We start from the raw sequence: 24010 nt of genomic DNA, 5'->3' as shown, positions 1-24010 counted from the left end.
GGTGGTGGCCTGGTGGTGGTGGTGGTGGTGGCCTGGTGGTGGCCTGGTAGTGGTGGTGGCCTGGTGGTGGTGGTGGTGGTGGTGGTGGCCTGGTGGTGGTGGTGGTGGTAGTGGTGTTGGCCTGGTGGTGGTGGTGGTGGTGGCCTGGTGGTGGTGGTGGTGGTGGTGGTGGTGGCGGCAGTGGTGGTGGCCTGGTAGTGGTGGTGGCCTGGTGGTGGTGGTGGTGGTGGTGGTGGCCTGGTAGTGGTGGTGGCCTGGTGGTGGTGGTGGTGGTGGTGGTGGTGGCCTGGTAGTGGTGGTGGCCTGGTGGTGGTGGTGGCTTGGTGGTGGTGGCCTGGTGGTGGTGGTCTGGTGGTGGTGGTGGCCTGGTGGTGGTGGTGGTGGTGGTGGTGGTGGTGGTGGTGGTGGTGGTCTGGTATTGGGGGTGGTCTGATGTCTGGCAGAATGTGTCTGGCAGAATGTGTATGGGTCCTCCACTCAGGAGAAAATGCTGGTCATGCTCCTACAATATATATCTCTGTATCTATTGTATCTATTTCTATGTTTGCAGTGGTGCAGTTGTGAGATGGCCTGAAGGTGGTATGGAGGTGCCACGGCGGTCTGATGTCTCAGTCTGGCAAGATGCGTATGGGTCCTCCACTCAGCACGTGATGCTGGTCCCAGTCCTCCTGTTCCTCCTCTGTCCTCCACAGTTCCCGACGCAGACGCCCTCTACAGCCCTGAGAACAGCGGGAGTCTCCTGCCCCACACACCAACACACGACAGTGCAGGAACACCTCCTGTTGACACACACGCAGATAGACACGTGGATACGCACGTAGATACAGAACATAGACACGCACACACATCAGACACACACACACACACATACTGAACTGGCCAGCTGGCTCCCGGGGTGTCTGTTCTTACTGACCTTGTTGTCCTTGCCAACAAACTTGAAGACAGGAACCTGGTAGTGTTTGGATAGCTGGTCCTTAGCAGAGTACTGACGTACCATTTCATCTGAGATACACCTAAACACACAATATAGGGTTAGAGAGGAGGAGAGAGGGGAGGAGTGAAAGAAGAGAAGTGGCAGAGGGAGAGGGTAGGGGAGGGAGGGGAGGAGGGAGAGTGGAGGGGAGAGAAGGGGGAAGGGGAGGAGGGAGAGAGGAGGGGAGGGGAGGGGAGGGGAGGAGGGGAAGGGGAGGAGGGAGAGAGGAGGGGAGAGAAGAGGAGGAGGGATAGGAGGGGATGAGGGGAGGTGAGAAGATGAGGTGGAGAGGAGAGAGAGAGGAGGGGCAGTGTGGAGAGAAGAGGAGTAGGGGAGGAGGGGAAGTAGGGAGAGAAGAGGACTAGGGGAGGAGGGAGAGCGGAGGGGAAGTGGGGAGAGAAGAGGAGTAGGGGAGGAGGGGAAGTAGGGAGAGAAGAGGACTAGGGGAGGAGGGAGAGCGGAGGGGAAGTGGGGAGAGAAGAGGAGTAGGGGAGGAGGGGAAGTAGGGAGAGAAGGGAGGAGGGAGAGCGGAGGGGAAGTGGGGAGAGAAGAGGAGTAGGGGAGGAGGGAGAGAAGAGGAGTGGTGGAGGAAAGTAGGGAGAGAAGGGGAGGAGGGAGAGCGGAGGGGAAGTGGGGAGAGAAGAGGAGTAGGGGAGGAGGGGAGGTGGGGAGAGAAGAGGAGTAGGGGAGGAGGGAGAGCGGAGGGGAAGTGGGGAGAGAAGAGGAGTAGGGGAGGAGGGGAAGTAGGGAGAGAAGGGGAGGAGGGAGAGCGGAGGGGAAGTGGGGAGAGAAGAGGAGTAGGGGAGGAGGGAGAGAGCAGGGGAAGTGGGGAGAGAAGAGGAGTAGGGGAGGAGGGGGAAGTAGGGAGAGAAGAGGACTAGGGGAGGAGGGAAAGTGGGGAGAGAAGAGGAGTAGGGGAGGAGGGGAAGTAGGGAGAGAAGGGGAGGAGGGAGAGCGGAGGGGAAGTGGGGAGAGAAGAGGAGTAGGGGAGGAGGGAGAGAGCAGGGGAAGTGGGGAGAGAAGAGGAGTAGTGGAGGAGGGGAAGTAGGGAGAGAAGGGGAGGAGGGAGAGCGGAGGGGAAGTGGGGAGAGAAGAGGAGTAGGGGAGGAGGGAGAGAGCAGGGGAAGTGGGGAGAGAAGAGGAGTAGTGGAGGAGGGGAAATAGGGAGAGAAGGGGAGGAGGGAGAGCGGAGGGGAAGTGGGGAGAGAAGAGGAGTAGGGGAGGAGGGGAGGTGGGGAGAGAAGAGGAGTAGGGGAGGAGGGAGAGAGCAGGGGAAGTGGGGAGAGAAGAGGACTAGGGGAGGAGGGGAAGTGGGGAGAGAAGAGGACTAGGGGAGGAGGGGAGGTGGGGAGAGAAGAAGAGAAGGGGAGGAGGAGAGGGGCACAATGAGGGCAGGATATTATAGGAGGAGATAATAGTTATGCTGACAACCCACACCCTGTTTTAACAAGCTACTCCGTCTTAACACAATACCCACTGACCCACACCCTGTCTTAACAAGCTACTCCGTCTTAACACAATACCCACTGACCCACACCCTGTTTTAACAAGCTACTCCGTCTTAACACAATACCCACTGACCCACACCCTGTTTTAACAAGCTACTCCGTCTTAACACAATACCCACTGACCCACACCCTGTTTTAACAAGCTACTCCGTCTTAACACAATACCCACTGACCCACACCCTGTTTTAACAAGCTACTCCGTCTTAACACAATACCCACTGACCCACACCCTGTTTTAACAAGCTACTCCGTCTTAACACAATACCCACTGACCCACACCCTGTTTTAACAAGCTACTCCGTCTTAACACAATACCCACTGACCCACACCCTGTTTTAACAAGCTACTCCGTCTTAACACAATACCCACTGACCCACACCCTGTTTTAACAAGCTACTCCGTCTTAACACAATACCCACTGACCCACACCCTGTTTTAACAAGCTACTCCGTCTTAACACAATACCCACTGACCCATACCCTGTTTTAACAAGCTACTCCGTCACTGTTAGCTATAGCTGCCTTTATGCCTTTATATATGGCACCCTATTCCCTATGGGCCCTGGAACTATTCCCTATGGGCCCTGGAACTATTCCCTACAGGCCCTGGTCCTATTCCCTATGGGCCCTGGAACTATTCCCTATGGGCCCTGGTCCTATTCCCTATGGGCCCTGGAACTATTCCCTATGGGCCCTGGTCCTATTCCCTATGGGCCCTGGTCCTATTCCCTATGGGCCCTGGTCCTATTCCCTATGGGCCCTGGTCCTATTCCCTATGGGTCCTGGTCCTATTCTCTATGGGCCCTGGTCCTATTCCCTATGGGCCCTGGTCCTATTCCCTATGGGCCCTGGTCCTATTCCCTATGGGCCCTGGTCCTATTCCCTATGGGCCCTGGTCCTATTCCCTATGGGCCCTGGTCCTATTCCCTATGGGCCCTGGTCCTATTCCCTATGGGCCCTGGAACTATTCCCTATGGGCCCTGGAACTATTCCCTATGGGCCCTGGAACTATTCCCTATGGGCCCTGGTCCTATTCCCTATGGGCCCTGGTCCTATTCCCTATGGGCCCTGGTCCTACTCCCTATGGGCCCTGGTCCTATTCCCTATGGGCCCTGGTTCTATTCCCTATGGGCCCTGGAACTATTCCCTATGGGCCCTGGTCCTATTCCCTATGGGCCCTGGTCCTATTCCCTATGGGCCCTGGTTCTATTCCCTATGGGCCCTGGAACTATTCCCTATGGGCCCTGGTCCTATTCCCTATGGGCCCTGGTCCTATTCCCTATGGGCCCTGGTCCTATTCCCTATGGGCCCTGGTCCTATTCCCTATGGGCCCTGGTCCTATTCCCTATGGGCCCTGGTCCTATTCCCTATGGGCCCTGGAACTATTCCCTATGGGCCCTGGTCCTATTCCCTATGGTAGTGCACTATACAGGGAATAGGGCCCTGGTCTAAAGTAGTGCACTATATGGGGAATAGGGCCCTGGTCTAAAGTAGTGCACTATATAGGAATAGGGTGCCATAGGGCCCTGGTCTAAAGTAGTGCACTATATAGGAATAGGGCCCTGGTCTAAAGTAGTGCACTATATAGGAATAGGGCCCTGGTCTAAAGTAGTGCACTATATAGGAATAGGGCCCTGGTCTAAAGTAGTGCACTATATAGGAATAGGGCTCTGGTCTAAAGTAGTGCACTATATAGGGAATAGGGCTCTGGTCTAAAGTAGTGCACTATATAGGGAATAGGGCCCTGGTCTAAAGTAGTGCACTATATAGGGAATAGGGCCCTGGTCTATAGTTATACCACTATATAGGGAATAGGGCCCTGGTCTAAAGTAGTGCACTACGTAGGGAATAGGGCTCTGGTCTAAAGTAGTGCACTATGTAGGGAATAGGGCCCTGTTCTAAAGTAGTGCACTACACTACATAGGGAATAGGGCTCTGGTCTAAAGTAGTGCACTATGTAGAGAATAGGGCCCTGGTCTAAAGTAGTGCACTATATAGGGAATTTTATAGATAGTCCTGATAGAGCAGGGTGTGTGTGTGTTTGTATATATATATATATATGTGTCTGTCTGTCTGTCTGGTCATTGTCACAGATTTCCCTTTTGTGTATTCTCTGGAACTAGTATTTCCGTCCGTCCGTCCGTCCGTCCGTCCGTCCGTCGTAACCAGTTGTATTTCTGTCCGTCGTAACCAGTTGTATTTCTGTCCGTCGTAACCAGTTGTATTTCTGTCCGTCGTAACCAGTTGTATTTCTGTCCGTCGTAACCAGTTGTATTTCTGTCCGTCGTAACCAGTTGTATTTCTGTCTGTCGTAACCAGTTGTATTTCTGTCCGTCGTAACCAGTTGTATTTCTGTCCGTCGTAACCAGTTGTATTTCTGTCGGCAGGATTGATCCATTGACTTTGGAGTAAACACCACTGTCCCCAGTCTCGTCCTCCCGTCATGCTGATACAGTATATAATGTACCTGGTAGTATATATAGTACCCACCCGTCTTTGATGAGGTAGTATTTGAGAGCCTGGTCTGCCTTGGCGCTGGGGGTAGCAAAGCAGCTCTCCACCAGAGCTGACAAACCCTCCACCTATAGTAAGTAAAGCACAAGTCAAATTTGTAAAGTGAGTAAACTTAAAGTAGAGTACAACATACAACATGTGACACATAAAAGAGCTTATTAAAATCCTGGAAATGGAAATCTTAAATTGTCAAATAAATGTATCAGTCAACAAAGTATGATCCACAAAAACTGAAGATCTTTATTGATCCGTGATATGGAGACAACAGAGATGTGGTCACACTGGTTGAGTCCCAAATGACACCCTGTTCCCTATATAGTGCACTACTTTAGACCAGAACCCTATTCCCTATACAGTGCACTACTTTAGACCAGGGCCCTATGGCACCCTGTTTCCTATATAGTGCACTACTTTAGACCAGGGCCCTATGGCACCCTGTTCCCTATATAGTGCACTACTTTAGACCAGAGCCCTATGGCACCCTGTTCCCTATATAGTGCACTACTTTAGACCAGGGCCCTATGGCACCCTGTTCCCTATATAGTGCACTACTTTAGACCAGGGCCCTATGGCACCCTGTTCCCTATATAGTGCACTACTTTAGACCAGAACCCTATTCCCTATACAGTGCACTACTTTAGACCAGAGCCCTATGGCACCCTGTTCCCTATATAGTGCACTACTTTAGACCAGGGCCCTATGGCACCCTGTTCCCTATATAGTGCACTACTTTAGACCAGAGCCCTATGGCACCCTGTTCCCTATATAGTGCACTTCTTTAGACCAGAACCCTATTCCCTATACAGTGCACTACTTTAGACCAGAGCCCTATGGCACCCTGTTCCCTATATAGTGCACTACTTTAGACCAGAGCCCTATGGCACCCTGTTCCCTATATAGTGCACTACTTTAGACCAGAGCCCTATGGCACCCTGTTCCCTATATAGTGCACTTCTTTAGACCAGAACCCTATTCCCTATACAGTGCACTACTTTAGACCAGAGCCCTATGGCACCCTGTTCCCTATATAGTGCACTATATACACTCTTAGAAAAAGAAAAAAAAATCCAAAAGGGGTTCTAAAGGGTTCTATCTGGAACCAAAATGGTTCTTGAAAGGGTTTTCCTATGGGGACAGCCCATGAACCCTTTTAGTTTCTAGAGTGTAGGGCTTTGGTTAACAGTAGTGCACTACATAGGGTGCCATTTGGGATTCAGTACAGTACCTTCTCCCTGGGTTCCACCCCGAAGAACAGTGAGTCGTGTAGGCGTAGTTGGGGTGGAGCCCGGTAGGGCTCAGAGAACTCAGCACTCTTAAACAGCTCCAGAGAGAAGGGAACAGGCCCTGGGAGTGGCCTGCTAGCTCTAGGGCGGAGCTACGGAGACTGGCCTGGGATGAGAGAGAGAAATTAAATTACACCTACTTAATTTAAAAATGCAATTTAAAGTTGCTCAAGCAACCTTTATAAAAAAAAAACTGAACGAAATAGATAAAATCAAAGAAATAAAACAATGAAAAAGGGATAATGATAATTAAATTGCTGAATAAAATAGCAAGCTAAAAGGTGTGTTTCCAAACATCATTTAAAGGAAAACCAATAGTTTTATTCCATAGCATTTTGTATGTTGGACTTTTATTTTGAAATAACTGAGTTTAAGAGGAAGTACTAAAAAGAAGCATTCAATCACCCTCTTACCTGGTAACCGTCGGAGACCTCGTAGTGTCGTGGGAATTCACAGGTGACAGGTAACAGCAGTTTGGAGGTCCTGACAATCATATCCCGGTTACTACCGGACCACGGTCCTGGGCTGGACTTCGGAAGACCTGTCACTAAATTGGTACCCACTATCTTGTCATCTGTCACCTGGGATGGGAATCAATCAACCAATCATTTACTCCTGAGGAGGTGAACTATTGCACCCAAAACATGTATAACCACTGGGATTACTAGTTTGACCCTGCTGGTCATCTATGAACGTTTGAATGTCTTGAAAAACGATTTAGCTTAAATGACCATGTGCTGGTCATCTATGAACATTTGAACATTTTGAAGAACCATCTGGCCTAAATGCCTGTACTCTTAATTTCCACCGGCACAGCCAGAAGAGGACTGGCCCACCCCTCGGAGCCTGGCTCCTCTCCAAGTTTCTTCCTAGGTTCCCTGCCTTTCTAGGGAGTTTTTCCAAGCCACCGTGCTTCTACATCTGCATTGCTTGCTCTCTGGTGTTTTAGGCTTGGCTTCTTGTACAGCACTTTGTGACAACTGCTGATGTAAAAAGGGCTTTATAAAATACATTTGATGGAATCAACATCCAACATTTTAAGGCTGTAAATCAAATCCGGGTTTACCCCTCTTACTGCTTGTATTTCACTTCAGTCGTGCTGTTTCCCAATTACACTACGTGATGTCATGAAAACAATACAAGTAACTCTGTCTGTGGTCCATATTGGTCCCGGTCCCCCTGGGCTGTAGAATCCCTACAGGCCCCTACTGGCCTGTAGAATCAGTCAAGACTAATTCATCCACAGTGGAAGGAGACACAAAGAAGGTAGGTCCTCCACTAGAGGGCCGCAGGTCCTGAAGCTGAACCTGTGTAAGGGTAAGGTCTAGGATGTAGGGGCTAGGGTCTAGGATGTAGGGGCTAGGGTGTAGGATGTAGGGGGAAGGATGTAGGATGTAGGGGCTAGGGTCTAGGATGTAAGGGCTAGGGTCTGGTCTAGTGTCTAAGGACTAGGGTGTAGGATGTAGGGGCTAGGGTGTAAGGGCTAGGGTGTAGGATGTAGGATGTAGGGGCTAGGGTCTAGGCATGGGGCTAGGGTCTAGGCATGGGGCTAGTGTCTAAGCTAGGGTGAAGGGGCTAGGGTATAAGGGATAGAGGCTAGGCTCGGGTGTAGGGGTTAGGGTATAAGGGATAGGGGCTAGGCTAGGGGCTAGGGTGTAAGCTAGTGGTGTAAGGGCTAGGGTCTAAGCTAGGGTGTAAAGGCTAGGGGCTAGACTAGGGGCTAGGCTAGGGTGTAAGGGCTAGGGACTATGGTCTAAGCTAGAGTGTAAGGGCTAGGGGCTAAGCTAGGGTGTAAAGGCTAGGGTCTAAGCTAGGATGTAGGGGCTAGGGTCTAAGATAGGGTGTAATGGCTAGGGGCTAGGCTAGGGTGTAATGGCTAGGGGCTAGGCTAGGGTGTAAGGGCTAGGGTCTAGGCTAGGGTGTAAGGGCTAGGGACTATGGTCTAAGCTAGAGTGTAAGGGCTAGGGGCTAAGCTAGGGTGTAAAGGCTAGGGTCTAAGCTAGGATGTAGGGGCTAGGGTCTAAGCTAGGGTGTAAAGGCTAGGGGCTAGGCTAGGGTGTAAGGGCTAGGGTCTAGGATGTAGGGGCTAGTGTCTAGGATGTAGTGGCTAGGGTCTAGGATATAGAGGCTAGGGTCTAGGATGTAGGGGCTAGGATCTAGGATGTAGGGGCTATGGTGTATGAGTTAGGGGCTAGGGTCTAGGATGTAGGGGCTAGGGTGTAGGATGTAGGGGCTAGGGTGTAGGATGTAGGGGCTAGGGTGTAGGATGTAGGGGCTAGGGGCTAGGATGTAAGGGCTAGGGTCTGGTCTAGTGTGTAAGGACTAGGGTGTAGGATGTAGGGGCTAGGGTGTACGGGCTAGGGTGTAGGATGTAGGATGTAGGATGTAGGATGTAGTGGCTAGGGTCTAGGCATGGGGCTAGGGTATAAGGGATAGAGGCTAGGCTAGGGTGTAGGGGCTAGGGTATAAGGGATAGGGGCTAGGGTCTAAGCTAGGATGTAGGGGCTAGGGTCTAAGCTAGGGTGTAAAGGCTAGGGGCTAGGCTATGGTTTAAGGGCTAGGGTCCAGGCTAGGGTGTAAGGGCTAGGGACTAGGGTCTAAGATAGAGTGTAAGGGCTAGGGGCTAAGCTAGGGTGTAAAGGCTAGGGTCTACGCTAGGATGTAGGGGCTAGGGTCTAAGCTAGGGTGTAAAGGCTAGGGGCTAGGCTATGGTGTAATGGCTAGGGTCTAGGCTAGGGTGTAAGGGCTAGGGTCTAGGCTAGGGTGTAAGGGCTAGGGACTAGGGTCTAAGCTAGAGTGTAAGGGCTAGGGGCTGAGCTAGGGTGTAAAGGCTCGGGGCTAAGATAGAGTGAAGGGTCTCGGGTGTAGAGGCTAGGGTCTAGGATGTAGGGGCTAGGGTGTAGGATGTAGGGGGTAGGATGTAGGGGCTGTAAAGGCTAGGGTCTAGGATGTAGGGGCTAGGGGTAGGATGTAGGGGCTAGGGGCTAGGATGTAGGGGCTTGGGGCTAGGATCTAGGCTAGGGTGAAGGCACTAGGGTGTAAAGGCTAAGGTGTAGATGCTTGGGTTTAAAGGCTACGGTGTAGGGGATAGGTGTATGCATTTCTCTACGGCTGGCCATGCTTTCCTCCTGGCTACCCCAACCCCGTCCAACAGCTCTGCACCCCTCTCAGCTACTTGCCCGAGCCTCCCCAGCTTCTCCTTCACCCAAATCCAGATCGCAGATGTTCTGAAAGAGCTGGAAAACCTGGACCAGTACAAATCAGCTGGGCTAGACAATCTGGACCCTCTTTCTGAAACTATCTGCCGCAGTCATCCCCCTCTTCAAAGGGGGTAACGTTCTAGTCCCAAACTGTTACAGACCTCTATCCATCCTGCCCTTCCCTGCCCTGCCCTGCCTCTAGACCCAAACTGTTACAGACCTCTATCCATCCTGCCCTGCCTATCTAAAGTCTTCGAAAACAAAGTTAATAAACAGATCACTGAGCATTTCGAATCCCACCATACCTTCTCCGCTGTGCAATCCGGCTTCTGAGCCGGTCACGGGTGCACCTCAGCCACGCTCAAGGTACTAAACGATATCATAACCGGCATCGATAAAAGACAGTACTGTACAGCCGTATTCATCAACCTGGCCAAGGCTTCCAACTCTGTCAATCACCACATTCGTATTGGCAGACTCAACAGCCTTGGTTTCTCATATGACTGCCTCACTTGGTTCACCAACAATTTCTCAGAATTCAGTGTGTAAAATCGGAGGGCCTGTTGTCCGGACCTCTGGCAGTCTCTATGGGGGTACCACAGGGTTCAATTCTCGGGCCGACTCTTTTCTTTATATACATCAATGATGTCGCTCTTGCTGCGGGTGATTCCCTGATCCACTTCTACGCAGACGACACCATTCTGTATACATCTGGCCCTTCTGTGGACACTGTGCTATCTAACCTCCAAACGAGCTTCAATGCCATATAACACTCCTTCTGTGGCCTCCAACTGCTCTTTAAACACTAGCAAAACCAAATGCATGCTTTTCAATCGTTCGCTGCCCGACTAGCATCACTACTCTGGACGGCTCTGACGTAGAATATGTGGACATCTATAAGTACCTAGGTGTCTGGCTAGACTGTAAACTCTACTCCCAGACTCATATCAAACATCTCCAATCCAAAATCAAATCTAGAATCGGCTTTCTATTTCGCAACAAAGCCTCCTTCACTCATGCCGCCAAACTCACCCTGGTAAAACTGACTGGAACGAATTGCAAAAATCGCTGAAGCTGGAGACATTTCCCTCACCAACTTTAAGCATCAGCTGTCAGAGCAGCTAATAGATCGCTGCAGCTGTACATAGCCCATCTGTAAATAGCCCACTCAATCTACCTACCTCATCCCCATATTGTTCTTATTTACTTTGCTGCTCTTTTGCACACCAGTATCACTACTTACACACCATCTGCTCATCATCATCTGCTCATCTATCACTCCAGTGTTAATCTGCTAAATTGTAATTACTTTGCTACTATGGCCTATTTATGGCCTTACCTCCTCACGCCATTTACACACACTGTATATAGACTTTCTTTTTTCTACTGTGTCATTGACTGTACGCTTGTTTATTCCATGTGTAACTCTGTGTTGTTGTTTATTCCATGTGTAACTCTGTGTTGTTGTTTATTCCATGTGTAACTCTGTGTTTTTGTTTGTGTTGCACTGCTTTGCTTCATCTTGGCCAGGTCGCAGTTGTAAATGAGAACCGACCTACCTGGTTAAATAAAGGAGAAATAAAATAAATATGGGCTAGGGGCTAAGGTGTAGGGGCTCGGGGCTAGTGTCAAGGCTCGATTCTAGGGTCTAGGGTAGGGGCTAGATTCTAGGGGCTAGATTCTAGGGGCTAGGGTAGGGGCTATATTCTAGGGTCAAGGGTAGGGGCTAGATTCTAGGGGCTAGGCTAGGGTAAGGGCTATATTCTAAAGCCTAGTGTCAAGGCTAGGGTAAGGGCTAGATTCTAGGGGCTAGGGTCTAGTGTATAGGCTAGGGTAAGGGCTAGATTCTAGGGTCTAGGGTCTAGTGTATAAGCTAGGTTAGGGGCTAGATTCAAGGGGCTAGGGGCTAGGGGCTAGATTCTAGGGGCTAGGGTAGGGGCTGATTCTAGGGGGGGCTAGGGAAGGGGGCTGTATTCTAGGGGCTAGGATAGGGGCTAGAATCTAAGGGTTAGGGTAGTGGCTATATTCTAGGGGCTAGGGTAGGGGCTAGAATCTAAGGGTTAGGGTAGGGGCTAGATTCTAGGGGCTAGGGTAGGGGTTAGATTCTAGGGGCTAGGGTAGGGGCTATATTCTACGGGCTAGGGTAGGGGCTAGATTCTAGGGGCTAGGGTCTAGTCCTACCTCCACTACTGTTCCACAGGTCTTGAGGCTGAAGCTGAGATTGATGTGTGTTCCGTTGGAGACGCCGCGGCATGACGAGTTGGACAGGGAGAGTTCCAGGCCCCCCACCAGGTCCTTTAGAACCGACACCTTAATGGAGCTGCTGCTACACTGCACTGGGACTGGACACACACACACACAGACAGACAGACACGACAGACAGACAGACAGACAGACAGACAGACAGACAGACAGACAGACAGACAGACAGACAGACAGACAGACACACAGACACACAGACACACAGACACACAGACACACAGACACACAGACACACAGACACACAGACACACAGACACACAGACACACAGACACACAGACACACAGACACACAGACACACAGACACACAGACACACAGACACACAGACACAGACACAGACACAGACACACAGACACAGACACACAGACACAGACACACACACAGACACACACAGACAGACAGACAGACAGACACACAGACAGACAGACAGACAGACAGACAGACAGACAGACAGACACAGACACCCAGACAGTAGAATGTGTTAAACATGGGTTGGACAGGATGAGTTCCAGGTCCCTTACTAGGTCCTGTATGGAGCTGCTGCCACACGACACATGACCATACAGGTGAAGAGTTTCAGTTAACTGCACAGGGACTGGAAGATACAACCCACATCACACACACTCTCTGGTCTCACCCTGGCATGTGCGTTTGTCATCCCCCAGCTCCAGTCCTCGGGGACAGTGACAGTGATAGGAGTCCTGTAGTACAGAGCAACCATGGCTACAGCCTCCGTTGTTGTTGTAGCACCCTGCTATCTCTACAGAAAGAGGAGAGGAGATAGAGGAGGAGGGAGAGGAGGAAGAGTAGAGGAGGAGGGAGAGGAGGAAGAGTAGGGGAGGGGGAGAGGAAGAAGAGGAGGAGAGGGGGAGAGGAAGAAGAGGAGGAGAGGGGAGAGGAGGAGGAGGAGGAGGGGAGGGGAAGGAAGAAGAGGAGGAGAGGGGGAGAGGAAGAAGAGGAGGAGAGGGGGAGAGGGGAGAGGAGGAGGAGGAGAGGAAGGGGGGGGAGAAAGGAGGGGGAAGAAGAGGGAGAGGGAAGGGGAGGAAGAAGAGGGGAGGGGAAGAGGGAGAGGAGGGGGAGTGGAAGGGGAGGAAGAGGAGAAAGTAGGGAGGGGAAGAGGGAGAGGAGGGGAGTGGAAGGAAGAGGAGAAAGGAGGGAGAAGAAGAGGGAGAGGGAGGAAGAGGGATGAGGAGGAAGAAGAGGGAGAGGGGAAGGAGAGGAAGAGGGGAGGCGGGGAAAGAATAGGGAGAGAGGAGGAAGAGGAGGGGAGAAGGAGGTATAAAGGACGAGGGGGGAAGAATAGGGAGAGAGGAGGAAGAGGAGGGGAGAAGGAGGTATAAAGGACGAGGAGGTGGAGGGGGAAAGAATAGGGAGAGGAGGAAGAGGAGGAAGAGGAGGAGAAGGAGGTATAAAGGACGAGGGGGGGGGGGAAAGAATAGGGAGAGAGGAGGAAGAGGAGGAAGAGGTGGGGAGAAGGAGGTATAACGGACGAGGAGGGGAGGGGGAAAGAATAGGGAGAGAGGAGGAAGAGGAGGTATAAAGGACGAGGAGGGGGAGGGGGAAAGAATAGGGAGAGAGGAGGAAGAGGAGGTATAAAGGACGAGGAGGGGAGGGGGAAAGAATAGGGATAGAGGAGGAAGGGGAGGAGGAGGAGGTATAAAGGATGAGGAGGGGAGGGGATAACACTTTAGGAGGAGGAGTTTGCACTTTTGGAACTATTCCAATGGTTCTCAATATAGTGAAAGATGACGAATGCTATTTGAACCCTACTGTGTTCCAGATATTACACACAGAGCATTATGGGTACTGTAGTACATTATGCTACTGTAACTTTCCACCCACATGGTGGTTTGACTCTACCTTTGCAGTTGCGTCCATCCTCCTCCAGAACCCTGCCTGGTCCACACTCACACTGTCTGGACCCCTTGGTGTTCACACATACCTCCTTACAACCTCCGTTCCCCTGCTCACACTCATTCACATCTGGAGAGGAGTCAGTGAGCAGACACACACAGACAGACACAGACACACACAGACAGACACAGACACACAGACAGACACAGACACACACAGACAGACACAGCAGTGAGGAGAGATCACAGGACAAAAAAGGAGGAGATTTTGATAGGGGAGGTAGAGAGGTAGAGAGGGTCGAGAGAGGTAGAGGGGGGTAGAGAGAGAGAGAGAGAGAGAGAGAGAGAGAGAGAGAGAGAGAGAGAGAGAGAGAGAGAGACAGAGACAGAGACAGAGAGAGAGACAGAGAGACAGAGAGACAGAGAGAGAGAGAGAGAGAGAGAGAGAGAGAGAGAGAGAGAATTTCTCAGCGTAGTAGGGAGAGTGATTTGGTTGGTAGGTGGAGAGTATGATAATAACAGTTCTCAAGCTATCAGGGTTTTCATAGCACGCTTGTCACCCACCATTAGACTAGGATGTAGTGAAGGCTCCCTCCCTCCCGCCACCCACACACCCATCTCTGGCTGGCTGGCACATGTCTCCTCCTCTTCTCGTGAATTAATGACTCAGCACATTCAGTCAGCCCCCCCCCTCCCTCTCTCTCCCCCTCTCTCTCTCCCCCTCTCTCCCCCCCCTCTCTCTCCCCCTCTCTCTCCCCCTCTCTCTCCCCTCTCACCGAGACATGTCTGTCTATCTGGTCCCAGGGTGGTTCCAGCAGCACAGCGGCAGTCCGACTCCGGACACTGAGGTCCACTGCACTCCACCTCATCACATATGTCATAGAAATCTACAGGACACACAGGACATGTAGAGGGAGGTGAGGTCTACCACAGAACACACAGAACATGTAGATGGAGGTGAGGTCTACCACAGAACATGTAGAGGGAGGTGAGGTCTACCACAGAACACACAGAACATGTAGAGGGAGGTGAGGTCTACCACAGAACATACAGAACATGTAGAGGGAGGTGAGGTCTACCACAGAACATACAGAACATGTAGAGGGAGGTGAGGTCTACCACAGGACATGTAGAGGGAGGTGAGGTCTACCACAGAACACACAGAACATGTAGAGGAGGTGAGGTCTACCACAGAACACACAGAACATGTAGAGGGAGGTGAGGTCTACCACAGAACATACAGAACATGTAGAGGGAGGTGAGGTCTACCACAGAACATGTAGAGGGAGGTGAGGCCTACCACAGAACACACAGAACATGTAGAGGGAGGTGAGGTCTACCACAGAACATACAGAACATGTAGATGGAGGTGAGGTCTACCACAGAACATACAGGACATGTAGATGGAGGTGAGGTCTACCACAGAACATACAGAACATGTAGATGGAGGTGAGGTCTACCACAGAACATACAGGACATGTAGATGGAGGTGAGGTCTACCACAGAACATACAGAACATGTAGAGGGAGGTGAGGTCTACCACAGAACATACAGAACATGTAGATGGAGGTGAGGTCTACCACAGAACATACAGAACATGTAGATGGAGGTGAGGTCTACCACAGAACATACAGGACATGTAGATGGAGGTGAGGTCTACCACAGAACATACAGAACATGTAGAGGGAGGTGAGGTCTACCACAGAACATACAGGACATGTAGATGGAGGTGAGGTCTACTACAGAACATACAGAACATGTAGATGGAGGTGAGGTCTACCACAGAACACACAGAACATGTAGATGGAGGTGAGGTCTACTACAGAACATACAGAACATGTAGAGGGAGGTGAGGTCTACCACAGAACACACAGAACATGTAGAGGGAGGTGAGGTCTACCACAGAACATGTAGAGGGAGGTGAGGTCTACCACAGAACATGTAGAGGGAGGTGAGGTCTACCACAGAACATGTAGAGGAGGTGAGGTCTACCAGAGAACATGTAGAGGGAGGTGAGGTCTACCACAGAACATGTAGAGGGAGGTGAGGTCTACCAGAGAACATGTAGAGGGAGGTGAGGTCTACCACAGAACATGTAGAGGGAGGTGAGGTCTACCACAGAACATGTAGAGGGAGGTGAGGTCTACCAGAGAACATGTAGAGGGAGGTGAGGTCTACCACAGAACATGTAGAGGGAGGTGAGGTCTACCACAGAACATGTAGATGGAGGTGAGGTCTACCACAGAACATGTAGAGGGAGGTGAGGTCTACCAGAGAACATGTAGAGGGAGGTGAGGTCTACTACAGAACATGTAGAGGGAGGTGAGGTCTACTACAGAACATGTAGAGGGAGGTGAGGTCTACTACAGAACATGTAGAGGGAGGTGAGGTCTACCAGAGAACATGTAGAGGGAGGTGAGGTCTACTACAGAACATGTAGAGGGAGGTGAGGTCTACTACAGAACATGTAGAGGGAGGTGAGGTCTACTACAGAACATGTAGAGGGAGGTGAGGTCTACTACAGAACATGTAGAGGGAGGTGAGGTCTACCACAGAACATGTAGAGGGAGGTGAGGTCTACCACAGAACATGTAGATGGAGGTGAGGTCTACCACAGAACATGTAGAGGGAGGTGAGGTCTACCAGAGAACATGTAGAGGGAGGTGAGGTCTACTACAGAACATGTAGAGGGAGGTGAGGTCTACTACAGAACATGTAGAGGGAGGTGAGGTCTACTACAGAACATGTAGAGGGAGGTGAGGTCTACTACAGAACATGTAGAGGGAGGTGAGGTCTACTACAGAACATGTAGAGGGAGGTGAGGTCTACCACAGAACATGTAGAGGGAGGTGAGGTCTACCACAGAACATGTAGATGGAGGTGAGGTCTACTACAGAACATGTAGAGGGAGGTGAGGTCTACTACAGAACATACAGAACATGTAGATGGAGGTGAGGTCTACCACAGAACATGTAGAGGGAGGTGAGGTCTACCACAGAACATACAGAACATGTAGAGGGAGGTGAGGTCTACCACAGAACATGTAGAGGGAGGTGAGGTCTACCACAGAACATGTAGAGGGAGGTGAGGTCTACCACAGAACATACAGAACATGTAGAGGGAGGTGAGGTCTACCACAGAACATACAGAACATGTAGAGGGAGGTGAGGTCTACCACAGAACATACAGAACATGTAGAGGGAGGTGAGGTCTACCACAGAACATACAGAACATGTAGAGGGAGGTGAGGTCTACCACAGAACATACAGAACATGTAGAGGGAGGTGAGGTCTACCACAGAACATACAGAACATGTAGATGGAGGTGAGGTCTACTACAGAACATGTAGAGGGAGGTGAGGTCTACCACAGAACATGTAGAGGGAGGTGAGGTCTACCACAGAACATGTAGAGGGAGGTGAGGTCTACCACAGAACATACAGAACATGTAGAGGGAGGTGAGGTCTACCACAGAACATACAGAACATGTAGAGGGAGGTGAGGTCTACCACAGAACATACAGAACATGTAGAGGGAGGTGAGGTCTACCACAGAACATACAGAACATGTAGAGGGAGGTGAGGTCTACCACAGAACATGTAGATGGAGGTGAGGTCTACCACAGAACATGTAGAGGGAGGTGAGGTCTACCACAGAACATACAGAACATGTAGAGGGAGGTGAGGTCTACCACAGAACATACAGAACATGTAGAGGGAGGTGAGGTCTACCACAGAACATGTAGAGGGAGGTGAGGTCTACCACATAACATGTAGAGGGAGGTGAGGTCTACCACAGGACATGTAGAGGGAGGTGAGGTCTACCACAGAACATGTAGAGGGAGGTGAGGTCTACCACAGGACATGTAGATGGAGGTGAGGTCTACCACAGGACATGTAGAGGGAGGTGAGGTCTACCACAGAACATGTAGAGGGAGGTGAGGTCTACCACAGGACATGTAGATGGAGGTGAGGTCTACCACAGAACATACAGAACATGTAGAGGGAGGTGAGGTCTACTACAGAACATACAGAACATGTAGATGGAGGTGAGGTCTACCACAGAACATACAGAACATGTAGAGGGAGGTGAGGTCTACCAAAGAACATACAGAACATGTAGAGGGAGGTGAGGTCTACCACAGAACATGTAGATGGAGGTGAGGTCTACCACAGAACATACAGAACATGTAGAGGGAGGTGAGGTCTACCACAGAACATGTAGATGGAGGTGAGGTCTACCACAGAACATGTAGATGGAGGTGAGGTCTACCACAGAACATACAGAACATGTAGAGGGAGGTGAGGTCTACCACAGAACATGTAGAGGGAGGTGAGGTCTACCACAGAACATGTAGAGGGAGGTGAGGTCTACCACAGAACATACAGAACATGTAGGGAGGTGAGGTCTACCACAGAACATGTAGAGGGAGGTGAGGTCTACCACAGAACATGTAGAGGGAGGTGAGGTCTACCACAGAACATACAGAACATGTAGGGAGGTGAGGTCTACCACAGAACATGTAGAGGAGGTGAGGGAGGTCTACCACATGTACAGAACATGTAGAGGGAGGTGAGGTCTACCACAGAACATGTAGAGGGAGGTGAGGTCTACCACAGAACATGTAGAGGGAGGTGAGGTCTACCACAGAACATGTAGAGGGAGGTGAGGTCTACCAGAGAACATGTAGAGGGAGGTGAGGTCTACTACAGAACATGTAGAGGGAGGTGAGGTCTACCACAGAACATGTAGAGGGAGGTGAGGTCTACTACAGAACATGTAGAGGGAGGTGAGGTCTACCACAGAACATGTAGAGGGAGGTGAGGTCTACCACAGAACATGTAGAGGGAGGTGAGGTCTACCACAGAACATACAGAACATGTAGGGAGGTGAGGTCTACCACAGAACATGTAGAGGGAGGTGAGGTCTACTACAGAACATGTAGAGGGAGGTGAGGTCTACCACAGAACATGTAGAGGGAGGTGAGGTCTACCACAGAACATGTAGAGGGAGGTGAGGTCTACCACAGAACATGTAGATGGAGGTGAGGTCTACTACAGAACATGTAGATGGAGGTGAGGTCTACCACAGAACATGTAGATGGAGGTGAGGTCTACCACAGAACATACAGAACATGTAGGGAGGTGAGGTCTACCACAGAACATGTAGAGGGAGGTGAGGTCTACTATAGGACATGTAGAGGGAGGTGAGGTCTACTACAGAACATGTAGATGGAGGTGAGGTCTACCACAGGACATGTAGAGGGAGGTGAGGTCTACCACAGAACATGTAGATGGAGGTGAGGTCTATCACAGAACATGTAGAGGGAGGTGAGGTCTACCACAGAACATACAGAACATGTAGATGGAGGTGAGGTCTACCACAGAACATGTAGAGGGAGGTGAGGTCTACCACAGAACATGTAGAGGGTGGTGAGGTCTACCACAGAACATATAGAGGGAGGTGAGGTCTACTACAGGACACACAGGACATGTAGAGGGAGGTGAGGTCTACCACAGAACATACAGAACATGTAGGGAGGTGAGGTCTACCACAGAACATGTAGATGGAGGTGAGGTCTACCACAGAACACACAGAACATGTAGAGGGAGGTGAGGTCTACCACAGAACATACAGAACATGTAGAGGGAGGTGAGGTCTACCACAGAACATACAGAACATGTAGAGGGAGGTGAGGTCTACCACAGAACATACAGAACATGTAGAGGGAGGTGAGGTCTACCACAGGACATGTAGAGGGAGGTGAGGTCTACCACAGAACATACAGAACATGTAGATGGAGGTGAGGTCTACCACAGAACATGTAGAGGGAGGTGAGGTCTACTATAGGACATGTAGAGGGAGGTGAGGTCTACTACAGAACATGTAGAGGGAGGTGAGGTCTACCACAGAACATGTAGAGGGAGGTGAGGTCTACCACAGAACATACAGAACATGTAGAGGGAGGTGAGGTCTACCACAGAACATGTAGAGGGAGGTGAGGTCTACCACAGAACATACAGAACATGTAGAAGGAGGTGAGGTCTACCACAGGACACACAGAATATGTAGATGGAGGTGAGGTCAACCACATCTACACAGAGAAACAAATAAACATGGTAACATGTTGGGAACTTCATACCACATTCATAAACCATATATTTCATACCACATTCATCAACCATATATTTCATACCACATTCATCAACCATATATTTCATACCACATTCATCAACCATACATTTCATACCACATTCATCAACCATACATTTCATACCACATTCATCAACCATACATTTCATACCACATTCATCAACCATACATTTCATACCACATTCATAAACCATACATTTCATACCACATTCATCAACCATAAATTTCATACCACATTCATAAACCATACCACATTCATCAACCATACATTTCATACCACATTCATCAACCATACATTTCATACCACATTCATCAACCATACATTTCATACCACATTCATAAACCATACATTTCATACCACATTCATAAACCATACATTTCATACCACATTCATAAACCATACATTTCATACCACATTCATAAACCATACATTTCATACCACATTCATAAACCATATATTTCATACCACATTCATCAACCATATATTTCATACCACATTCATAAACCATATATTTCATACCACATTCATCAACCATATATTTCATACCACATTCATCAACCATACATTTCATACCACATTCATCAACCATACATTTCATACCACATTCATCAACCATACATTTCATACCACATTCATCAACCATACATTTCATACCACATTCATCAACCATACATTTCATACCACATTCATAAACCATACATTTCATACCACATTCATCAACCATACATTTCATACCACATTCATCAACCATACATTTCATACCACATTCATCAACCATACATTTCATACCACATTCATCAAACCATACATTTCATACCACATTCATCAAACCATACATTTCATACCACATTCATCAACCATACATTTCATACCACATTCACAAACCATACATTTCATACCACATTCACAAACCATACATTTCATACCACATTCATAAACCATACATTTCATACCACATTCATAAACCATACATTTCATACCACATTCATCAACCATACACTTCATACCACATTCATCAACCATACATTTCATACCACATTCATCAACCATACATTTCATACCACATTCATAAACCATACATTTCATACCACATTCATAAACCATACATTTCATACCACATTCATCAACCATACATTTCATACCACATTCATCAACCATACATTTCATACCACATTCAAACCATACATTTCATACCACATTCATCAAACCATACATTTCATACCACATTCATCAAACCATACATTTCATACCACATTCATAAACCATACATTTCATACCACATTCATAAACCATACATTTCATACCACATTCATAAACCATACATTTCATACCACATTCATCAACCATACATTTCATACCACATTCATCAACCATACATTTCATACCACATTCATAAACCATACATTTCATACCACATTCACAAACCATACATTTCATACCACATTCACAAACCATACATTTCATACCACATTCACAAACCATACATTTCATACCACATTCATAAACCATACATTTCATACCACAGACAGACAGACAGACAGACAGACAGACAGACAGACAGACAGACAGACAGACAGACGTACGTCCACAGTAGACATGGAAGCAGACAGACGGTCTGGGCAGACGGTAGACGTAGTATCCTCCTGTACAGGCCTTCACATCAACACTGGCATTCCACTGGCAACAGTTACTATTGAAGCTGGCACACACAGGAAGGGTCATGATACCATCCTGGGGCTAGGGGAGGGGGAGGGAGAGGGAGAGGGAGAGGGGGAGGGGAGAGGGGAAGAGGGGGGAGGGGAGAGGGGAAGAGGGGGAGGGAGAGGGGAGAGGGGGGAGGGGAGAGGGGGAGAGGGGAGGGGGAGGGAGGGGGAGGGGAGGAGGAGAGGAGGAGAGGGGAGAGGGAGGAGGAGGGGAGAGGGGAGGGAGGAGGGGAGAGGGTAGAGGAGGAGGGGGGGGAGGGGAGAGGAGGGGAGGGGGGGGAGGGGGGGGAGAGGGAGGGGAGGGAGGGGAGGGAGGAGGGAGGAGAGGAGGAGAGGAGGAGGAGGAGGAGGAGAGAGGGGAGAGGAGGAGGGGAGGAGGAGAGGGGGAGAAGGAGGGAGGAGGGGAGAGGAGGAGGGAGAGGGGGAGGGGAAGAGGAAGAGGAGGAGGGGAAGGGGGAGGGGGAAGAGGGGGGGAGGGGGAGGGGGGAGGGAGGGGAGATTGGGAGAGGAGGAGACGGGAGAGAGGAGGAGAGGGGAGAGGAGGAGATGGGGAGAGGAGGAGACGGGGAGAGGGGGAGGGGAGAGGAGGAGATGGGGAGAGGGAAGAGGGGAGAGGGGAAGAGGGAAGAGGGGAGGGGGGAGAGGAGGAGAGGAGGAGGAGAGGGGAGAGGGGAAGAGGAGGAGAGGGGAGAGGGAGAAGGGGAGGAGGAGGGAGGAGAGGAGGGGAGAGGGAGAGGGGAGGCAGGGAGAGAGGAGGAGGAGGGGAGAGGGGAAGGAGGGGAGGGGAAGAGGGGGAGGGAGGAGATGGGGAGGGGAGAGGGGAAGGAGGGGGGGAGAGGGGGAGAGGGGAAGGGGGGAGAGGGGAAGGAAGAGGAAGAGGGGGAGGGGAGGGGAGGGGAGAGGGGGAGAGGGGGGGAAGAGGGGGAGAGGAGAGGGGAAGAGAGGGGAAGAGGGGAAGAGGGGAAGAGGGGGAGGGGGGAGAGGAAGAGGGAAGAGGGGGAGAGGGGGGAGGGGGAAGAGGGAAATGGGGAGAGGGGAAGATGGGGAGAGGAGGAGAGGGGGAGAGGGGAAGATGGGGAGGGGGAGGGGGAAGATGGGGAGAGGGAAGATGGGGAGAGGGAGGGAGGGGGAGGAAGGGGAAGATGGGGAGAGGGGAAGATGGGAAGAGGAGGAGAGGGGGAGAGAGAGAGGGGAGAGGAGAGGAGAGAGGAGGGAGAGGGGAAGATGGGGAGATGGGGAGGGAGATGGGGAGAGGAGATGGGGAGATGGGGAGAGGAAAGGGGGAGAGAGGGGAGATGGGGAGAGGAGGAGAGGAGGAGAGGGGAGAGAGGGGAAGATGGGGAGAGGGGAAGATGGGGAGAGGGGGAGATGGGGAGAGGGGAGATGGGGAGAGGGGAGATGGGGAGGGGGAGATGGGGAGAGGGGAAGATGGGGAGAGGGGGAGATGGGAGAGGGGAGATGGGGAGAGGGGAGAGGGGGAGATGGGGGAGAGGGGGAGAGGGGGAGATGGGGAGAGGGGGAGAGGGGAGAGGGGGAGATGGGGAGAGGAGGAGAGGAGAATACGTTACTGTTAATTTGGTTGGAAGTTGATCGCACGTGGAGCCACTAGATCAAGAGAACATAAAGTGCCACAACGGCAGGTAGACTGGCAGTTTAGTTCAGCATTTTTTTTGTATCGTCCGGCACACAGGGTTTGAACCAGCAACCTTCTGTCTGCTGGTCCGCCTCTCTAACCTCTAGTCTACTAACCTGTGGGTGGCTCCCATTGAGCCAGATGGGGGCGTGGGTTCCACAGTGGTTCTCTTCGATGCAGAAAGTAGGCATGGCGTCTCCGGCCATCCCTGTGAAGCGGTACCACTCCCCTGACACACGGCTGTCACACAGGGGCACACTGCCAGATGAGTGGTTGACATGGTACTCTGTATTACGCCAAGGCTCATTCAGAGAGATGTAGGCAGAACACGGGTCCAGAGCTGCGGAGAGGGGAGGAGGGGTGGGGGAGGGGGAGGAGAGGGGGGAGAGGAGAGGCGAGGAGACAGGTGGAGGGAGAGGAGGAAGAGAGGTGGGGGAGAGGAGAGAAGAGAGGTGGGGGAGAGGAGAGAAGAGAGGTGGGGGAGAGGAGAGAAGAGAGAGAGGTGGGGGGAGAGGAGAGAAGAGAGGTGGGGGAGAGGAGAGGAGAGAGGTGGGGGAGAGAGAGAGAGAGGAGAGAGGTGGGGAGAGGAGAGAAGAGAGGTGGGGGGAGGAGAGAGACAGGTGGAAGAGAGGTGGGGGAGAGGAGAGAGGTGGGGGGAGAGGAGAGAGATGGGGGGGAGAGGAGAGAAGAGAGGTGGGGGAGAGGAGAGAGAGAGGTGGGGGAGAGGAGAGAAGAGAGGTGGGGGAGAGGAGAGAGGTGGGGAGAGAGATGGGGGAGGAGAGGAGAGAAGAGAGGTGGGGGGGAGAGGAGAGAAGAGAGGTGGGGGGAGAGGAGAGAAGAGAGATGGGGGAGAGGAGAGAAGAGAGGTGGGGGAGAGGAGAAGAGAGATGGGGGAGAGGAGAGAAGAGAGATGGGGGAGAGGAGAGAGGT

General features: G+C 51.0%; 1 protein-coding gene across 1 annotated transcript; it reads right to left on the bottom strand.

Moving 5' to 3' along the window:
* Positions 1–342: 342 nt before the first annotated feature.
* On the bottom strand, positions 343–23427 carry LOC118381003 (oncoprotein-induced transcript 3 protein; the record flags this gene model as incomplete). The annotated part of the gene is given in 12 exon segments (XM_052509501.1): positions 343–779; positions 914–1013; positions 4971–5062; positions 6220–6332; positions 6335–6383; positions 6691–6858; positions 11659–11819; positions 12376–12498; positions 13599–13721; positions 14368–14478; positions 21328–21481; positions 23197–23427. Coding segments are annotated over 12 exon segments (1596 nt in total), but the record flags the coding sequence as incomplete, so codon positions are not given.
* Between the last annotated feature and the right edge of the window lie 583 nt (positions 23428–24010).

The sequence above is a fragment of the Oncorhynchus keta genome, unplaced genomic scaffold, assembly GCF_023373465.1.
Source record: "Oncorhynchus keta strain PuntledgeMale-10-30-2019 unplaced genomic scaffold, Oket_V2 Un_contig_4679_pilon_pilon, whole genome shotgun sequence".
Classification (NCBI taxonomy): Eukaryota; Metazoa; Chordata; class Actinopteri; order Salmoniformes; family Salmonidae; genus Oncorhynchus; species Oncorhynchus keta.
The sequence above is the reverse complement of the archived record's forward strand: the minus strand, read 5'-3'. Positions and strand labels throughout refer to the sequence as shown.